The 18867-nt window shown below is 38.0% G+C and overlaps 1 protein-coding gene across 1 annotated transcript in view; it reads right to left on the bottom strand.

The window, feature by feature from the left end:
• The window catches only part of VSX1 (visual system homeobox 1), a 74114-nt gene that overhangs the window by 52821 nt on the left and 2426 nt on the right, over positions 1 to 18867 (bottom strand). The window contains exon 2 of the mRNA XM_044060173.1: positions 17611 to 17689. Coding sequence (XP_043916108.1) covers positions 17611 to 17689 — 79 coding nt within the window. The remainder of the gene's footprint in view (positions 1 to 17610; positions 17690 to 18867) is intronic.

The raw sequence follows: 18867 nt of genomic DNA, 5'->3' as shown, positions 1-18867 counted from the left end.
GAATATAAACTCTGTCAGCATCAGTTCCAGTATATAGTTTATACATCGTCGGAAGACAAGTTATTGGTCGATATGTTTTTATGGTAGCTTGCAGATTCACTCTTAAGAAGGAGTATCATTTTCCTGTAGTTAACCAGTTGGTGCCTGTTTGGGGTATGCTTATAAGTAGTTCTTAGGGGTCTTCGTGTAATGATGTTAATACTTTTAGACAAGTTAGGTACTGCATCTGGGCCTGGGGTTTTCCATTTAGAAGCTCTTCTTTATTTCATTTTTTTTCTGGCCATTACTTAATCCCATTATATATCCTGCACATTTGAACTCCTTAATGTTTCCTTTATTTCTTCTATCCATCTATTCATTCAGCATCTTTGTCATGTTCTACAGAGTCTTCATAGACGTTTCTTCAAAATGTGTCTATTTCTTCTTTTTTGTGGTATTTCTATAACTTTGGCTTTGTTTACTAATTCTCTATAAAATGTTTTTGGATCATCAATGAATTGCTTATTTTGTATTTTTCCTTTATATTTGTTTGCATATCTTTTAAGGTTTTCTACCTGTGCTGATATCTTTAGTTGATTATTATTTGAAATAGTGTACAATAGATCCTGATCTGTTCTAATACTTTGTGGTACTTTTATCAAATCTATCTTTAAGTACTTTTGTTGATCTATTCCTTCTTCTATTCTCTTTTAACAGTGACACTTCTTGCCTTAATTGCTTTATAGTTTTCTCTGTTTGATACTTCCATGATGGGGCATTTGATTGTTTCCCTTCCTTTCCCTAATTGCCCTGCATTTTTGTGGTAAGACTTTATATCTTATTAATTTAGCTGCACAGTAATATAACCTGTTTAATTTTGTTATATTTTATGAATTTTTGTTAATAGTCTTGATTACTCTGTTCATTTGTTTTATCAGACTTCTAACATTTTGGTTCTTATTGACTTTCTGTAATTTAAAAAACAAATTACAGAAAGTCAATAAGACCCAAAATGTTAGAAGTCTGATAAAACAAATGAACAGAGTAATCAAGACTATTAACAATATATTATTCTATTATTATATTATTCTATTATTCTAACATTTTGGGTCTTATTGACTTTCTGTAATTTAACCCAGCCACTGGGGATGCACAAACCAGTGCATTTCTTTGTGCCGGTCCCAAGCCCGGATAAATGGGGAGGGTTGCATCAGGAAGGGCATCCAGCGTAAAACCTCTGCCAAATTACTGATGCGGACAACACTTCATATTTACATACCGGATTGGTCGAGGCCCAGGTTAACAATGACCGCCACCAGTACTGTTAACCAACAGAGTGCTGGCGGAAATTGGGCTACTGTTGGCCAAAGAAGAAGAAGAGGGGGAAGGCATGCCCGAAGGCAGGAAGAGAGGAGGAAGGTTAGGAGTGTAGTACTGAGGGTAGGAACTTTGAATGTTGGCAGTATGACTGGTATAGGGAGAGAGCTAGCTGATATGATAGAGAGAAGGAAGGTTGATATACTGTGCGTGCAAGAGAGCAGATGGAAGGGAAGTAAGGCCAGGTGTATAGGAGGTGGGTTCAAATTGTTCTATCATGGTGTGGATGGAAGGAGAAATGGGGTAGGGGTTATTCTAACGGAACAGTATGCCAAGAGTGTTTTGGAGGTGAAGAGAGTGTCTGATAGAGTGATGTTTATGAAGCTTGAAATTGATGGTGTAATGATGAATGTTGTTAGTGCATATGCTCCACAAGTTGGGTGTGCGTTGGATGAGAAAGAAAAATTTTGGAGTGAGTTGGATGAAGTGGTGGTGAGTGTACCCAAGGGTGAGAGACTAGTGATTGGAGCGGACTTCAATGGGCATGTTGGTGAAGTGAACAGAGGGGATGAGGAAGTGATGGGTAGGTATGGTGTTAAGGAGAGGAATGCAGAAGGTTAGATGATTGTGGATTTTGCGAAAAGGATGGACATGGCTGTGGTAAATACATATTTTAAGAAGAGGGAGAAGCATAGGGTGACGTACAAGAGTGGAGGAAGATGCACACAGGTGGATTATATCCTATGTAGGAGGGCCAGTCTGAAGGTGATTGGAGACTGTAAAGTGGTGACTGGGGAAAGTGTAGTTAAGCAGCATAGAATGGTGGTCTGTAGGATGATGTTGGTGATCAAGAAGCGGAGGAGGAGGAGTGTGAAAGCAGTGCCAAGGATTAAATGGTGGAAGTTAAAAAAGGGTGATTGTGAGGTAGAGTTCAGGGAAGAGTTAAGACAGGCACTGGGAGGCAATGAAGAGTTACCAAATAGCTGGGTAACTACAGCAGAGCTAGTAAGGGAGACTGCTAGGAAGGTGCTTGGTGTGACATCTGGACATAGGAAGGAGGACAAGGAGACATGGTGGTGGAATGAGGAAGTACAGGAGAGTATACAGAGGAAGAGGCTGGCGAAGAAGAAGTGGGATTGTCAAAGAGATGAAGAAAGTAGATATGAATATAAGGAGATGAGACGCATGGCAAAGAGAGAGGTGGTGAAGGCTAAGGATAAGGGATATAGAGAGTTGTATGAGAGATTGGACACTAAAGAGGGAGAAAAGGACCTGTACCGGTTGGCTAGACAGAGGGACAGAGCTGGGAAAGATGTGCAGCAGATAAGGGTGATAAAGGACAGTGAGGGAAACGTACTCACAAGTGAGGAGAGTGTGTTGAGTAGATGGAAAGAGCACTTTGAAGGGCTTATGAATGAAGAGAATGAGAGAGAGAGGAGGTTGGATGATGTAGGGATAGTGAATCAGGAAGTGAAGCAGATTAGCAAGGAGGAAGTAAGGACAGCTATGAAGAGGATGAAGAATGGAAAGGCTGTTGGCCCAGATGACATACCAGTGGAAGCATGGAGGTGCTTAGGAGAAAGGGCAGTGGAATTTTTAACCAGATTGTTTAATGAAATTTTGGAAAGTCAGAGGATGCCTGAGGAGTGTAGAAAAAGTGTTTTGGTACCTATCTTTAAGAATAAGGGTGATGTGCAGAGCTGCAGTAACTACAGAGGGATAAAATTGATCAGTCACAACTTGAAGTTATGGGAAAGAGTAGTGGAAACTAGGTTAAGAAGGGAGATGATGATTAGTGATCAGCAGTATGGTTTCATGTCAGGAAAGAGCACTACAGATGCAATATTTGCTCTGAGAGTGTTGTTGGAGAAATACAGAGAAGGTCAGAAGGAGTTGCATTGTGTCTTTGTGGACTTAGAGCAATCATATGACAGGGTGCCTAGAGAGGAGTTGTGGTATTGTATGAGGAAGTCAGAAGTGGCAGAGAAGTATGTAAGAGTGGTATAGGATATGTACAAGGGTAGTGTGACATTGGTGAGGACTGCGGTGGGAGTGACAGATACATTTAAGGTGGAGGTGGGATTACATCAAGGATCAGCTCTGAGCCCTTTCTTATTTGCCGTGGTGATGGATAGGTTGACAGATGAGATTAGACAGGATGTCCCATGGAGTATGATGTTTGCAGATGACATTGTGATACGTAGTGAGAGTAGGGACCAGGTTGAGGAGACCCTGGAGAGGTGGAGGTATGCTTTAGAGAGGAGAGGAATGAAGGTCAGCAGGGCTAAAACAGAATATATGTGTGTAAATAACAGGGAGGGTAGAGGAATGGTGAGGATGCAGGGAGTAGAGTTGGTAAAGGTGGATGAGTTTAAGTACTTGGGATCAACAGTTCAGAGTAATGGTGAGTGTGGAAGAGAGGTGAAGAAGAGAGTACAGGCAAGGTGGAATGGGTGGAGAAGAGTGTCAGGAGTGATTTGTGACAGACGGGTACCAGTAAGAGTGAAAGGGAAGGTCTACAAGAGGGTAGTGAGACCAGCTATGTTATATGGGTTGGAGACGGTAACATTGATGAAAAGGCAGGAGTCAGAGCTGGATGTGGCAGAGTTAAAGATGTTAAGATTTGCACTGGGTGTGACTAGGATGGACAGGATTAGGAATCAGTATATTAGAGGGTCAGCTCAGGTTGGACAGTTTGGAGACAAAGCAAGAGAGGTGAGATTGCGTTGGTTTGGACATGTGCTGAGGAGGGATGCTGGGTATATTGGGAAAAGGATGCTAAGGATGGAGCTGCCAGGTAAGAGGAAAAGAGGAAGGCCTAAGATAAGGCTTATGGATGTGGTGAGAGAGGACATGCGGGCGATTGGTGTGAAAGAGCATGATGCAGAGGACAGGAAGAAATGGAAACGGATGATCCGCTGTGGCGACCCCTAATGGGAACAGTGGAAAGAAGATGATGATGATTGACTTTCTGTAATTTCTTTCTTTCGTCAATCTTAATATGTATATCTGTCTCTATTAAATCAAGCAACTCTTACCTTAGAACTTTTTCTTATAAACTGAAGGCACATTCTTTATTTTCCATTTCCTGCAAGCATCCCACAGAATGTTTCAGAACATTTTCATGTGACATATTCTCTTCAGCTGAATCCCGCATCATTTGTTGCTCTTTCATATGGAAAACTCACTGGCCTGTCATTTCACAACACTGACTATATCAGTGCTGCCATTTCCTGACTCTTCCCTTGCTGTGCAACTCCAAACAAACTTTTATACTGATTTCCTGCTGAAGGCACCAGAGTATCTTTATGTGGTAACTGATCCGATGCTTCCCATTCCACTTAATTTGGAGACTCATTTTTCCATCATGCTGTGACATTACCAGTGTTGGATTTTCTACACTAAATCTTTAACTTCACAGGTAATCCATAACTTCAGTTTCTGTTTCTGTAACTTCTCCATTACTAATCATCTTTTCTACATCCCCCTTTGTTTTCTTATTTTTTTTTGTATTGTAAAATGTTCTATATTTGGATGCCTTTGTCTGTATTTCTCTTCAAATATCTTTGGTGCTGCTGTTTTTTATTGATTGCTTTTGCCAAAGATGATGAACTATGCCTGCAGGGAGAGGCCAGAGGAAATTCTGGTGGAGGTCCATAGCAGCCCTGATGTACAAATTGGTCATCTGACCTGGGCATAGGAGCGAAAGACTAATCAAACCATCTACTAGCTGTTTACCTCTGAAGTTTCCTTCAGAATAGCTGATGCTCAGCGGATGTAGTTTTATCTTATAGAGAGAATGATTAGAGGTCTTGAGGCTGAAATGATCTCAACCTATTCTCAAACTTTAAAATGAGTAAGAAGACAGACTGACTAGCTTGGAGCCAGGCATAGAATGCCAGTGCCTACTCGGCCACTTTTGGTAAGCAGAACTAGCACTGCAGGATGAACTGAACGCCAGGTTAAGGTGCCTGATGCCAATGCTCATCAGACCCCATAAAAGGTGTTGATACTAAATAAATTGTTGTAAGCTTCTTTTTTTAACACTAAATAAATTGCTGTAAGCTTTTTTTTTCCTTTCTGTATTCTGCAGTTAGGACTAGAAATAGAAAAAAAATATGAAAATAGTAGAAAAGGACTGCAGAATGACTGAATCTCTAATAGAAAGGCAAGAGCTTCACCATTTAAGCACTACCATAAAGTAAAACATTGCTTAATTTGCTTTATATTCCTGGAACGCAAGCTTAGAACTTGTTGCACATCTTCAGTGTATGTTTTTCACTTTTTAATTTCTCCATATCTTTTGGGTTTCTAATACCATGACGAGAATGGACCCCATGCAAAGTATGATTAAAGTTCATGAAATTAGTATTATTTCACTCTTTTATGTCAGCCAAAAGTGCCCTTCGCAGCACCCGCAATGTGCCCAGTAATGACTCCTTTTGTAATTCGTATTTGTAATTGGTAGCATACCTAAATATGATTGTAGACTATTTTTTATAAGACCCATTGCTTCTACTACTATTGGAACTACCTGGGTATCTTTCTTCCTCATTGCTCTAGTTTGTGCTTGCAAATCCTGATATTGTATGACTTTGTTTCTCTCTGTTTACAGGACATTGTAGTCACTGGCTGTGGCAATTTCAATGATCAATGCTACTTTTGTCTTCTTTTTTGGACCGCTACATCCAGTTTTCTGGCATCTGTCTTTTGAACTGTTGGCAGTGGATGATCCCATGTGATGTAGATCATCATTTTCTATGATGCTTTGTAGCTCATGTTTCCAGTGTTTTTCAGCCACTTCAGTACCACAATCCCCAGTGCAGCAGTCTCGCCACATTATCCTGCCTTTCAGTATACAGTCCTGTTTTTCACTGTGTAAGTCAGTCAATGTTGTAGTAGTCAGGCGTACACAAGAATCCCTTTTAGTCCATAAGCTAAGGTCTGTTAAGTGTAATTTATTCTACTAACTACTTGAAATTAGACACTAAAATTAGAATAATGAAATAAATGAACAGCTAACCACGCAGCTGCAACCAGCATTCTTTTTCCAGAAATTGTATATTTTCTTTTTATATAATAAAAACAACTAAGATGCAATATTGTTACTATCATACTATCAATAAGTAATTTTACAGCTGCAAGGAAATAAGCTTGGTGGGGCACTGGTGATAAATGCTGACATCAGATTAGTTCAGGGTCTGAAATTATCTACAACTTTGAGGTTCAGCATATCCGTCATAGAACATACCTACCTGGCCCTTATTCTGTAGTTCTGTACATTCAGTGCATGGCCACATTTCTATGAGATATATTAACTAATTGTATTTAATATTCCAGAAAAAAGCTATATTTCACAGAATATTCTATGCAGTAAATATATGTGCAAATAAATAAATCCTTACCTTTATTTACTTAACTAAAAACATTTGAAAGCAATGTTGCTAACTGAACTATGATTCTGTGAAAATGGTGTCATCAAGATGAACTCCTTAGTATGTATTGTTGATACTGACCCACTTTTTGGAGCTATGCCATTTCCATTTGCACCATAAACAACCTCAGACATGCATTGTACTTCAAGTTTCAGTAAGCTGGTCTGAGGAAAAAAGGACCGAGCAGGCATAGATTGCTCTCCTTTCCTGGACTGGGGAGAGACTATGGATATTTGAAGACAAAGAAAGCACAAGTAGAGAGGGTTGGGATGTTAGAATATATTAATGACCTATAGTAGTGGTACTGAGGGTTACAGCAAAATGGCACATGGCAGTGGTATCCAACATAACATATTAAGGAACACACATGAGGAGGAGTATATAAGCATCCTTCTTATGCCATTTTGTATTACAGCAAGTACAATGATTGTTGCAAATATCAAGAGAAAGGCCATTTCCTGAGGAACTGCCACATGACCTGAAGAGGAGGAGGATAAATAGCATGCTAAGATCAGAAAATCATGACTTAAGGAGCTCCACTGTCGTTGTTCATCTGGTGAAAAGATCACATGATGCATCCTCCACCCTAATGGGGCAACTAGCAAGCTACTGAGGTGGTCTAGCAGGCTAATTCCATGAATTAATGATTCAAGGAACGTCAAGGCAACACAATATCCAACAAGTCCAGAAAGAACAGTCAGCAGAAGCAATAATACGTCCTTTATTAGACTACAGCTCACCAACAAACAGAACCAGAGTGTAACTCAGAAAAGAATTAAGCGCTTTCATCCACCATCATGTGGACTTCTTCAGAATCAATTAAACAATTATAAACACACTATTTAAATCCATTTTGGCGCCAATTCAAATTGATTTCTTTAAAGAAACAAAGTAAAACAATAATTAAAACTTCATTAAATAATGCTTTCCACTAACAGTATATACTTTAAACTGTATTAAAATACTTATTTAAAATCTGCATTGCATGCTTCATATTGTTTACATCTTATGCATAACATTTAAAATATGAACAATCTAATATTTCACTTCATGTTTGTATGTATTTCCTTTCTAAATATACATACGATTCACCCAACCCTATGATCTATGATTGATGCATTCTATTAATGATGCAAAATAATACACAGTATATTAAGCAATATATATATATATATATATATATATATATATATATATATATATATATATATATGCTTATATAATGTTAAAAACATTTAGAGAAATAAAATAAAATAAAACTGTCTATATACAACAATACGTAGGAATACAACTATCACTGTTACCTAAATCCATATATCATCCAATATATAAAACACAATTATACTAAAATCTTGCCAGATCCTAAATATATGTAACCATAAGTAGATTGCCCAAATAAACAAAATATAGCAATAAGCAGCATAGCAAAATTCAATAAATAACTATAAATACTATATACAATATTGGTCCTTAGCCATAATATGTTATAAAAATGTTTTTAATGAGATATAATCATTACATCCAGGAAAATTTGATGCATCCATTAATATTTGCCACTTGGCCTCCCTCTCAATCAATAAATCTTTCATATTACCCCCCCTCATGTTCATCGTAACCGTCTCCAATATAGCAAATCTAAAGTAGTGTGTATTATCTGTATTATGTATATGCCTTACTAAAGCATTGGTGTTATCTCCCTTCTTTATGGCATATAAATGTTCATATATCCTTTTCTTTAACATGCGTTCAGTTTTTCCTATGTAGAAACATGGGCATATTCCACATTTCGCCATGTATACTACATTCTTTGTATTGCAATTTCCTTTTTTAAACATTACTTTAGTTCTATTTATATTTTCCAAGACTAGTCCATCCCCTTCATAAATTACAGGACAGTATACACATCTGCCGCATTTTCGCATGCCCCCTAGATATACAGTTATCTCATTCACTCTTAGAGGTCTTTCCAATATTTGTTTTAAATTCATACCCATTTTATACACAAATCTAGGAGTATCTCCAACTATTTCCCTCAAGTTCTGGTCCATAGTAAAAATGTTCCAATATTTTGTTAATATGTCCTTAATATGAGTGATTTGAGGTGAAAATTCCATAATGCAAGCTCTTTTATAGTCACTCACTTCCTCTATTACTACCTCTTTCTTCATTGGCCTACCCAAAACGGGTATAAATTTATTCCCCCATTCCTTTATGACATAACTTTTTACTTCCTTAATTAAACTAGGAGAGTATCCTCTATTCACAAATAGTCTGCTAATAAATTCTATTTCTTCTAACATTACATTATAATTTGATGTCATTCTCGCCGCTCGAATGCACTGTCCTTTGAAAATACTTTGTTTTGAACGGATGGTTACTTGTGAATTCCAAGTAATTATTGGAGAAGGTATTTTTTCTATATATGCGTGATTCAAAGCCATTCTTATTTCTAGATATGTATGTATCCAGGTATGACAGTCCTTTATCATGAAACTGATTATTAAATTTCAAAAACTGACTGGTATTGTTTAAATATTGTATAAATTCATCAATCATATCTACTGGTCCTTCCCAAAGAATAAATATGTCGTCAAGGAATCTAGAATAAAGTCTAATATATTTGTAATACTGACTTTTGAAGACTTTTTCCATTTCCCAGTCTAGCATCACTAAATTTGCGTATATTGGGGCACATGCTGTTCCCATAGCAACTCCTTGTGTTTGTCTATAAAATCCCCCTTCAAAAAATATATAATTATAATCTAATATGATGCTCATTAACTCCATCACCACTAATGATTGTTCCCAGTCCAGGTCAGAAAATATTTTTATGCTGTTAAAAAAGCTCTCCATACCCTGTTCTTTAGGGATACATGAATATAAATCAATAACATCTGCTGTTATATATACTAAATCTTCCTTCCATACCTCAGAAGTTAAATTCCCTAAGAACATCCAAGAATCCTTAACTAAGTGAGGGATTTTGCTATAGATGTGTTTTAACCAAGTGTAAATGACTACACTCATAGGAAATGATTTAGAATGACTCCCTGCTATAATGGGTCTAAAAGGGGGGTCCACGTGATTTTTATGTATTTTAGGCACTCCTATTATGGTAGCTAAAATAGGATTTTTAACTACCATGTAATTGTATAGATCCATATTTATTCTCCCTTCTAACAGCATGTCTTCTAGAAACATGTCTATTCTTCTGTACCCTATATTTATTTCATTCATGGATACCGTAATATAATTGCCCGATTCTACTAATATATTATACATTTTGTTAACATAGTCTCCTTGGTCATATACAACTATCCCTCCTCCCTTGTCAGGTTTCATTATTCGTATTGATTGATCAGATTCTATGAATTGCATATTGGAAGGAATTGAAGACAGGTACCCAAAAACCCAGGAGATTGAAAGCTATGAATGACAAACCTGTCTTGCGTACAGAGCCATTTGCTATTAGTAAATAACTGCCTACTGTCAAATTTCATAGCTGCACTAATTTTAACTAACCAGAATTTATAGGTCAGTAATTCAGGAATTGGACATGTAACAGCCTAGCCTTACAGGTAGTCACAACAGAAAGAGAAGGAATGAAGATTAATGTTAAGTATGAATTAATTTCAAGCATGGAAAGCATAAAAACAGCTGTCTTGTAATATCTAACCAGTGTGTGTATGTGTGAGCAAATGGGCAATCACGCTCATGTATGTATGCATGCATGCTTCCATGTTGTTACATCAAAATCAATCAAAATATGTAGCAAATCAACTTGTTATTAGCAAGACTGCAAGAGAAAGGATAAATGTGACAACATGTGTGTTAACAATTTGTTGATAAACCATGTTACATGCACAGAAGCAGAGAAATAAACAGAAAATAGGCAGGCATTAAGTGGATTACTTAATTATCAAACTCGTTCTTCAAACCCTATTATAGTGCCCTTGTTATCCCTCTATTCCAAAGTCCTTTCTGAAGCTTAAAATGTACCAACCTTATTCTTATTTCTCTTTGTACTTTTTACTAGCAATGTTTTGCCAGTAAGCTATCACCTGAAACATCTGCTTCTATACTGATAGGATCATTGTTTACTTTCTCTTTTTAACACTGTTTCCTGTTGACCATTAGCTTCCTCCCAACAATTCAACCTATTTGTTCACCATCAACAGAGTGAGGGCTAACTGGAAGGGCCATCATTTAGACAGCTATTAGGGGTGGCTTGACATTTTTACATTTTTTTCTATTTAACCCTATCCCTTGGATACCCAGCATGGGGGAGCCAAAAGGGGATGTGTATTGTGTTATCCACGCTGTTTGTCCCTTACTGCCACACAATATGTTGCCATCAAGCAGCCCCACCCTCTTCTCTCCAGCACTGGAAATGGTTTCCCCAGTCTCTTTACCAAACAACTTGCACTTCCCCATGTGCTTCCTGAATGCCAGCTACTCTTCCCAACATCCAGGAGAGGTGAGAGGGACACAGTCATTCAGGGTATTCCATCCCCTCCTTGGGTCCTCCAGTGCTAGAATTGCTAATCAAAACACAGTTGCCTGGATGACAGAAAAACAAAATAGGACCCAAATGTGTAGTTGTTTACTCTTGAGCTGTAATCTCCATTGTGCCTGTTGCTAGTTCTGCCTGCATAATCATGGCTAAATTAGCAAGCAGAAATGTAGTGCTTCTTCCTTTAAAAGTAATCATCTCCGCTTTTTACAGATTCAGTTGTTTATCTAGCTTGCAACCAACTTTCACTACAGTATAAAACACATATTGTTGGTTAACTTAATCCAACATATTGGATTTTTTTCTGTAATTTTTGTAGGAGGGACAATGCCCTGACTATAGCCCAAGGGACCCACGTTCGGCTAGTAGTTCAAGCAGTTGATAGTGTTAGCAAGGAGGGTGAGTGGGCCTATCCTTGAGGGAGGGAGTGGGACATCTGACCACACAGACTTACACCGTCCATTAGAAGGGGGTTATGACCCAGATGACACTGAGGCATACTCTCAGCTGCACAAAAAGCACTGTACAACCACATTTATAGTTGCATAGGAGAGGCAGTATCTATCTGAGTCAAACCTATGATTACTGGCAAAAATTAACCACCCCGGTAGACCCCTAGCATAAATAGGCTCTTAACAAAAGGGGAAAAAAGCATCTCCAAAGCCAAGAAGAAACAGACAAAATAGTGCAAAAACACAATCATTAGTCTAAACAAACAAATTAGAGAGCTGGTCAAATCTTCCAAAGCAAACTACAACGCAAAGATAGCCCACCAGGTGAAAGATTACCATAAGGCTTTTTTAATTATGTCAGTAACCTCAGGGGGAAATGTTCAGTAATGTGCTAATCATGAACAGCAACACTTACACCCAATCTGAAACTATAGCAAACCTGCTGGTCAACAGGTTTAGTTCAAACCACCTCCTAACACAGCCAAATTAATACCCACAACCATCCCCTCTACCAGTCATTACAAGGGAACACTTCCTTGCTGCATTCATTAAAGTCAAAAACACAGTCTCCATAGCTCTCAACAGCATTCCAGGTTGCTTCTTAAATAGTTTAAAACAGAATCTATCAGGGCCACTAAAAACCCTCTTTAACCACAGCCTGCAGATGAGCTTTGTCCCAGAGGAATGGAGGACTACAGCAGTCATTCCACTGCAGAAGGGGGTCCCATCAACTGACACAGGGGTCTACAGACCCATAAGCTTGACCAGTCTTATCTAGAAGGCCATGGAGAGAATTATCATGTTGGATCAATAATGACACAGAAAATGTCCAAACACTGGACCAGACCCAATTTGGCTTTGTCAAAAGGATGTCTTGCCTGCTGAATCTGGTGGACTTCTTCAAGAAAGTCACCAGGGCCATGAATGTGGGCAAAATGGTGCATACTGCTTATCTAGACCTGGCCAAAGCTTTTGACACAATCCCCAATTTGGAGATCATAGATAAAGTTAGTGAGTTAGGCATAAACTCCTAGATCATCAGATGGATAGCAAACTGGCTCTCTGACAGGACATGTTGTCCAGATAGGTGAATCTACTTCCGATAAGAAATCTGTTACTAGCGGTGTCCCACAGGGCTCAGTGTTGGGTCCCCTCCTGTCTGGTATATACTTCTTTGAAGCGAAGGCCAATATTAGGGGTCTCTGTCTGACCAAGTTTGCCAATGTCTGCAAGCTGGGAGCAATCAATGAATCCCCAAACAATGTTGACATCCTACAAACAGGCCTAAAAATGACAAATGATTTGTGCCAAAACTATGGCCTGAGAATAAATGCTAAAAGATGTGTAATCATACCCTTTGGTAAATCAGATACCTCTGCAAATTATAATATTGATAACACACCCCTAAGATTAAACCCAGTGGTGAGGGACCTATGAACACAGATAGATAGTAATGAAAACTTTGGTCACCAGGTAGCTACAGTAGTGAGGAAATTCATCTGTGTGGCTCAACTTATTAGCAAAGGCATAGCATCAAGTTCAAAAGAAGTCATAGTGCCATTGTATTCAACCCTCATCAGGCCAATAATCGAGTACAATACTCCTTTCTATAGGTACCTAACCAGGCACTTACACCAGTTGGAGTGACCCTAGAAGTTTCTCACTAAAAAAATACAAAACGCAAGACACATGTCTTTTGCAGATTGAATAAAGGCCCTATTCCATTACTCCATCTCATATCATTTATTGAAGTTGAGTTGTGCCTGACCTACAAGGCACTCTCTGATCCAGCACAGATGAAAATATTACATATTCACAATAAAAATTATACAAGAGTTATGCATTCCATGGACCTGAACCTTATTTGTGACTCTGAAAGAATGTGCTGGAGAAACCGATTTGTATCCCAAAGGCTACCTTTTCTATGGCATAAACTTCCCATCTTCATAAAACAAAGCCTGTTCCTCATTCTTCAAAAGGAATTTGGGTAAATGGATGGGGAACTGTAAATTCACTCCTGGGGTACTGCCCATGTTCCTTATGGACAGAGGCAGTCTGTAAAATGACTTAGGGCTCCAACACCCGAAGACCCACTACCCTGATACTACCCCATTGCATATCTTGAAATTAAGATATAATAGTGTCATATCCTGAGTATTATTGGTTAAGCTTGTAAAGGCTCTTGTGCCTTTAGCCTAGTAATCACCTTTGACCCTATATATTAAAACATTATTATGTATGTCAGAAGGAGATGTTTGTGTCTGTGTGCATTTGAGACACAGAGGTTAACAACATTACCAAAACTGCTTTAAATGTTTTTTTGTACTTCAGAAACATATCTGAATGGTTTATATCTGTGCTTGCTTATCTGTGTTTGTCTTGTTTTCCTTCTGTCATTATTTTATCGAATCAGTCACACAACTTACTCTCTTTGCATTTTTTTGTTTTTGTTCTTATTAGTCTATCATAGTTTCAAGATGCAGGATGTCTAGCATGAGACAGTGTTATGGAATGCACTAATATAACATTGTGCTCAACTCTACTAGTAGAATGCAGTTCTGCTAACATTTTATGAACACACAGACTATTCAGTCTTCAGCTACTGGCTACAATTTAGCAGGCTAAACTGAATAATTATATTTTAAAATAGGGCACTGCAGATAGAACACTTTCAACAACCATCCTACAAAGCTTACAATGCAAAGTTGAACATTACTTAATAAATGAATTTGTTTTTTTGTGTAAATGGAGTAGTTGGATGATTCATAAACAAAATATCTGTGGTGCAAAAAGGCTTGACCCCCTATGCTTTATTGTGCTATGCAATGGAGTTTATGATGGTGCAGTACATTTCATGAATGTCATACCATAAATCATATTGCTCACTGCAATAAAACACATTAAGGACTAACTGCACTATGTAACTGGGTATGGCACAACAGAATGCTCATAAGCATTTCAATCCACCAGAAACACATTACTTGCAATTCATGAACAATGGAACTCATAATGTAAGTGTTTCAGTATATGCCATGATTTTATAGTGTAGAGCAGTGGTTTTCAACCTTTTTACAGTTGGGGACCAGTGAAAATAGGAAAATTATTTTGGGGACCGCTCAGACAGAAATAAAAAACATTATTTACAAGGAACCAATTAAAACAACTGTTGTTTGAGAGTTGTATGCTAAAGGATATAAAGTCTGAAACTTCAGTCCTTTTAATAAGGAGCAGAACAAAAATATGGGGCAAAAATCTGTACAGATGAGAGGTATGCTACGTACCTACCTCTTACACACACACACACACACACACACACACACACACACACACACACACAAACCTACCTACCTCTCTCTTACACACACAAACACACACACCTCCCTCTTACACACACACACACACACACACACACACACACACACACACACATGTACACTGGCCTAAGTACTTACCTCCCTCTTACACACATACACTCACACCCACACACCTACCTCTCTATTACACACACAAACACAACTCCCTGTCCTTCTCTCCCTCCCTCTTAAACAAACACACACACACTCACACACATGTACACTGGCCTAAGTACCTACCTCCCTCTTACACACACACACTCACACCCACACACCTACCTCTCTCTTACACACACAAACACACCTCCCTGTCCTTCTCTCCCTCCCTCTTAAACAAACACACACACACACACACTCACACACATGTACACTGGCCTAAGTACCTACCTCCCTCTTACACACACACACTCACACCCACACACCTACCTCTCTCTTACACACACAAACACACCTCCCTGTCCTTCTCTCCCTCCCCCTTCTCTCCCTCCCTCTTAAACAAACACACACACACACACACACACACACACACACACACACACACATACAAACATCATACTTCTCAACCTCTTAGCACAAAAAAATCTGGGCAAAGCCACTAATAATGGTGGGACAAAGCCACCAAAATAGGGGCAAACTAAATATTGCTCTCACAAATTTATATAATTGCTAGAATAAAAAGGTATTGTGCTCTCCTGAATTTTCTGAAAGATATAAAGTCTGAACTCAAATGCCTGTCATTATTTAGTGAATTCTGTCCTCACAGATTTGCCACAATAAATCCAAAAAAACACAAATTTTATGAGGAACAGACTAAAAATATAAGGCAAAATTCTGAATATTCTGTGAAAATCTGTACAAGTTGAGAGACACCTCCCTCCCTCTTTTTACAGACACACAAACACACACACACATCCCTACCTACCTACTTCTTACACACAGACATACACATGCACACCTACCTACCAACTTTTTACATACACACACACCTATCTACCTACCAATTAAACACACACACACACGCATACACATACGCACACACGCACACACAGACACACACACACACACCTTCTTCTCACTTGTCCATTCGAGGTCTGCATTTTAATCCTCTTCTGGCATTCAAATTCCATGTGCACAAAAGATGAAGACATAAACAACAGGTTGCACAGACACAGAAGACGAAAACAGGTCACACACACCTGTTGCATCTGTGCGAACAGATGCAAAGGGAATTCTTAAAGAAGAATGCCCTTTAAAAAAAAAACTTTTTTTAACTACAAAATAAGTCTCCTGGCCAGCAGCCCCCCTCATAGCCAGTGGGAGCCCTCTCCCAGCCAGTGCGCCCTAGCCTTTCATAGATCGGCAGGAAATTTCTGCCGGACTGGACCCAGTCTGTGGACCTGCAGTTGAAAAACACTGGTGTAGACCATATCACTTGTGTTTTCTTCACCACACTGCTGCCACCAGATTTGATTGTCCACATTTGTAACAGAAGGACATACATTGTACCTCTAAACACATTTTAATGCCCTACCCACATCATTTGCCACTATCTGTCATATGTGGTGATGTCAGGAGTTTGCTATGTACTCGTCTAGATGTACAGCACCATGATTAGTGGGTGGCACACAGACAAGCTACATAAGAAACTGTGTGTATGAATTACATCCAAAAGGTTAAGTTATTTTTTATATAACTTATCTCTGAGTGTGTGAATCTGTGAAGTCTAAGTGACATTCTGGGTTTAATTTAAATTAACATTAGTCCATAGCACTGTAACCGGCTTAGAGTTAGTTTATTCAATCTTCAAAACAATTACAGATACAGCAAACATATAATGGGTCTCCAAATAACAGTGAAGTATTCACCTCAAATGCATAAAACTGAGATAAAAACATTGCAAACAGGCATTTATCTGTACTCCGTATCTGGGAAGCAAACTCTTTGCAGCTCCACATCGAGAGATGGATGCACCACAACACCCCATGTTACTTAACATTACTTCCAAAGCTACTATTACTAAAAGAAAGGGAGATCTGTTGCACAAAAGGTATTGTTTTTTTTTCTACAGTGAGTACAAAGAAAATTGCAGTTTGTTTAAATCAGCACATGTATTTTGAATGAAATAACAACTCCAATATATAACACATACTATATCATTATGCAATATTATTCATGATTTCTTATGAATCTGACCCAGTATGGTTACAGTGAAAACATAATTTATGTTGCTTACTCAATTTTTATTTGAAATATTCAGAAAGGACTGCCACTGAACTGTGTAGGCTATGTGTTTCCCATTTTAAGAAAGATCTTTGAGTAAATCTGATCTAAATACACAGAGCTACAGTTTTGAATCAGACTACACTATTTTTTTCCTTTAAGTTAGTTAGTAATCATTGGCTGATAGCAGCTTGTTCCATATTCATTAATGATACTTCAGTAACATTTGTCATACTCCAAATGTGTTTGCTGTGGTCTCCTTATCCATTTTTTAATACCAAGACACAAACTGGCTTCTAAAATATGTTGTCAGTTCTAAAAATGTATAAATATTACCATACCTATGTCTCCGTTTCTTTCTCTTAATCTGAGAGGCTGTGCTGTCTACATCATTCCGGTCACCTGATAGGCTATCCTCATCTGCAATGAAGCAAAATGCTACACTTTAAAATACTGCCTTTATTTTTGCTGGCTGAAGTTTCTACAAAATATTTGTAAGTTTACTGTAATTTACTTACTGAAGAGCAATAACAAAATACAATTATTACAATCATTATATAAAATAAGAAAACCAAAACATCTTCATTCTAAATATTTATTTAGTTACTTATATATTTATTAACCAGGTAAAGCACACTGCTCTGTGAACATTTTTCAGGTATGACCTGAACCCAATTGCACAACAGAGAATGAAATGGCATTAAGCAGCAGGGACAGCAGAGATGCTATAAATACAATAATCTGTTTGGTTACAAGAAAAGATAGTGTTACCAAATCTGATAATATGATGATAACTTGAGTAACTACCGATTAATTTTATGAAAGCAAAGTCTTTATGTAAAGAAATAAAAGGAATAGTAGTGAGATGGAGCAAAGAGAAGTGAACAGGGATAAGAAATTATGATTACTGTAGTGAGCAATCAGTTATGTTTCAAGGTAATGGGGAAATGGCAAGCAAATCATCTGGTAGTACCAAGATGATGCTACTTAGCTGAGAATAGATTTGCAGAAGTCAGTCCTCCCTTGTTGTATCAAAGCAGTGTCACTGGTAAGTTTCTTCTGAGGAATTTCCCAAAGGATTGTAAAGCAGTACTTCCTCTTATTTTCCATTTCTTCTTTGTTGCTACCTATTTTTTCAAGTTAGTATCATTACAATACAAAATGTATTGTTGGCCAGATTCAAAAAAAGTTGTTCTCAGTAAAAGTCTGTTCTGATTTTGAAAGACCTGCTCTCAATGTAACAAAATTACTTTGGTGTAAGGCCTATCTATAAAAAGGCTTACTATGAGGACCAGATTCCAAAACACCTGCTCTCAGTGTGAGTGGTCACTTACACTGAGAGCAAGTCTTTTGGAATTGGGGACACTGTTTTCCTTCAGATGTCATCATTTTTCTGTCTGAGGACAAATCTGATTAAGCAAATGAGAAATAATGAACTCAGACCTATAAAAATTTAAAAAGAAATTTTGAAGTCTAAGAGTTTGTATTTATCCTCTTCACTTGTATCTTTTAAAAGAGAGAGGGAAGTATTTAACTAATATGATATTAACTATGTGTTTAAACAACAGCTAATCTGACATAAAATATTAAAGAGTAAC

The sequence above is a fragment of the Protopterus annectens genome, chromosome 1.part2 (assembly GCF_019279795.1).
Source record: "Protopterus annectens isolate FY-2018-M chromosome 1.part2, PAN1.0, whole genome shotgun sequence".
Taxonomy (NCBI): Eukaryota; Metazoa; Chordata; order Ceratodontiformes; family Protopteridae; genus Protopterus; species Protopterus annectens.
This window is presented reverse-complemented; position numbering and strand designations above follow the sequence as displayed.